The 2,684-nt window shown below is 52.7% G+C and overlaps 1 protein-coding gene across 2 annotated transcripts in view; it reads right to left on the minus strand.

Annotated features, from left to right (window-relative positions):
- Positions 1–57: 57 nt before the first annotated feature.
- The window catches only part of ZBTB42 (zinc finger and BTB domain containing 42), a 3,440-nt gene continuing 813 nt past the window's right edge, over positions 58–2,684 (minus strand). The window contains exons 1-2 of one of the 2 annotated variants that reach the window (XM_027901638.1): positions 2,283–2,302; positions 58–1,537 (exon numbers count right to left, since the gene is read on the minus strand). In XM_027901638.1, the coding sequence (XP_027757439.1) occupies positions 96–1,523 (1,428 nt within the window). In that variant the 5' untranslated portion in view covers positions 1,524–1,537; positions 2,283–2,302 and the 3' untranslated portion in view covers positions 58–95. Of the gene's footprint in view, positions 1,538–2,282; positions 2,303–2,684 lie in introns of those variants that run through there. The other variant, XM_027901639.1, reaches the window with a different exon arrangement.

The raw sequence follows: 2,684 nt of genomic DNA on the forward strand, positions 1-2,684 counted from the left end.
TTAAAATTCAAATGCTGCCTTCTTTTCCTGTTTTGTTTTAAAAGGGCTGGGGGGATATTTAAAAAATAATTAAAAAAAAAAAAATCACACACATCTCAAACAACCAAGGACTTTACAAGGCCACAATGAAATTTGCGGATATGTCTGTACAAATCCCCAGACTGGGTGAAGCGTCTCTCGCACCACTTGCACCCGTGGGGCTTCTCCCTGGTGTGCACGACCGCATGGCGGCTGAGGTTGTGGGAATACTGGAAGCTCTTTCCGCACTGGCCGCAGGTGTAGGGCTTCTCCCCCGAGTGAGTCCTCTCGTGCCTCTTTAACGTGTACATGCAAGAAAAAGTCTTTCCGCAGAGTGTGCAAGTGGGGACCGACCCGTCGGGGGACAGGCGGGTCCGGGAGCCGTCCTTGTCACGGAAGTGAGAGCTCAGGTGCAGCTGAAGGATGTGTGGGCTCGGGAACACCTTGCTACAGAGGGGACAAATGCAGATATGCCCAGGAGGCACGAGGACACCAGAGGAGATGTCCGACGAATCCATGTCGTCCTCGCTCTCATCTCGCTCTTGATCTATATCCTCCTCTCGGGCATGAGAGCTGCCATTCCCCGCAAACATGTGTCCTAACCCTGTCACTAGGCTTTTGGCTGAATTCCCAAAATGCTGACTCTCTGGACTCCTGGCTTCACTGTCCTCCTGATCTGACAGCAAGTCTTGTTCATCTTTAACAAGTGGCTCGGTACCCTGCTGCTGGCTGTCGGAAGCCAGCTGTCCAAAGACATAGGAGGGGTGTAAGGAATCTCTCCCCGGCACGGGCTTGAAAGACAAATCCAGCGCACAGTCCACATCACTCGAAGCCAGGGGATGGTTAACAGACCTTTGGGACAAAGGTCCTGTGGAACTATTGACATTAGCCTTTGTTTTTCCAGCTGCTGCAGCGCACGGTTCTGCCTCTGTCGGCACAGAGCTGACACTTATATGATCAGAGGACCAGGCGGGGTGACTGCTGACCTTTTCTTTGCCTGCTGCTCTCTCGTATTCTGCAACGCTGAATTTTTGTTTGTTTCCTGGGTCAAACTCGTGGACCAGGGGCACTCCGGCGTCTAGAAAATGCTCCGCTTTCTCCAAACTAGCCGCCTCATCATTAATCTTCTCTTCCGGACATAATTCTTTATCTTTCAACTTGCCCTTGCAGACTTTCACAATGTCATACATGTGAAGGTAGCTCGCCGCAGCCAGCACATCTTCCACCGGGAGACTGTTGAATTCCAGCTTTCCCTCGTACATGAATTCGAGCAGCAGGCTGAAGGCAGGGGCTGTGACAATGTCACTGTTCAGATGCACAATATCCCTTTTGTCTAACTGGTCCCTGTAGAAAAGATGGAAGTACATACTGCAAGAGGCAAGAACGGCTCTGTGAGCTCTGAATTGAGCTTCTCCAACTAAAACAGTACAGTCACACAGGAAGCCCTGGTGACGCTGCTGACTCAGACACTGCAGCAACTGGCGGCTATGGTCTGGAAACTCCATTCTTCCTTCATAACCTGTTCAAAACAGGAAAAACTTGAATGCTACTGTAAACTAAAGCCTCCTAGCAGCTGTAACAAACAGATCGGCTTTTTGGTAACCCAAGCCAAAGAAACAGCCTTGGAGATAACGTTTACTGTTAATTGTCTGTAATAGTTTTATTAAGGGGGGGAGGGAAAAAAAAAACCCCAACACAACATGCTTCTCATCCTTTCGCACCTGCTCCGAACAGGAAAAACTTGATTGTAAGTAAACAAAAGCTAGTAAAGCAGCAGCCCCTCCAACCTTTGTTTCTCCCACTATGCACTTTAGTAAAATTAAGCGGAGGAAAGCACACATACATACACACACCCCGAAAAGAAAAAAAGCATAAACTCCCAGGCTGTCTTCCCAGCAACGCTAACTTGGGGCATCTTTTAATAAAGCATATTCCCCGCGTCACGCACACACACACACGCACGCACATTTAAACTTTATCCTCAGTCGTTATGCACCGAATCACAACAAAACAGCGGCGGCTGGAGCGGCGGATCCGCGGGGAGGGGGGCGCGGGGCGGGAGCGGCCGCGGCCCTCGCATGCGGAAAGGGGCGGGCGGGGGGGCTGAGGTGGTGTGTGTGTGGGGGGGAGTGGATAAAAGAGGAGGGTAGGAAAAAGTTTCCCTTGAAGTTATTAAAAGATAAAGAGGAAAATAAGCGTCGGCAGGCCGGCGGGAGGGCAGGGCTGGGGCCGCAGCCGGCTGCGTGCCGCGGCCGGGCGCTTACCTTGCGCGGGGCGCGGAGCCGGGCGGGCAGGAGGGAGCGCGGTGCGAGTGCGAGAGAGGCGCGGCGGGAGGGAGGGAGGGGGGAGAGCAGGGAAAGAGAGAGAGAGAGAGAGGCAGGCGGGAGGGAGGAGGAGGAGGAGGGAGGGAGGGGAAGGAGGAGTGCTCGGTTTGCTAATTACACCGCAAGCTGGAGAGTCAGCTGCTCTGACTTCACTGCGATGGAAATGCTACCTCCAGCTGTGCGCCTTTTAATGCCATATGTTACTCCAAATCTCGCTACCAGCCAACCACAGCTTGCTGCCTTTTAAAGTTCCAGCAGCCCCATTTATAGCCCGCGATTAAATCCCACAAACTTGCCCCGAGCCCGCCTCCCCCCACGGACACTCTCACCACCACAACCACC

The sequence above is a fragment of the Empidonax traillii genome, unplaced genomic scaffold (genome assembly GCF_003031625.1).
Source record: "Empidonax traillii isolate 1590-97213 ecotype Southwest subspecies unplaced genomic scaffold, ASM303162v1 scaffold803:size405832, whole genome shotgun sequence".
NCBI classification, from domain to species: Eukaryota; Metazoa; Chordata; class Aves; order Passeriformes; family Tyrannidae; genus Empidonax; species Empidonax traillii.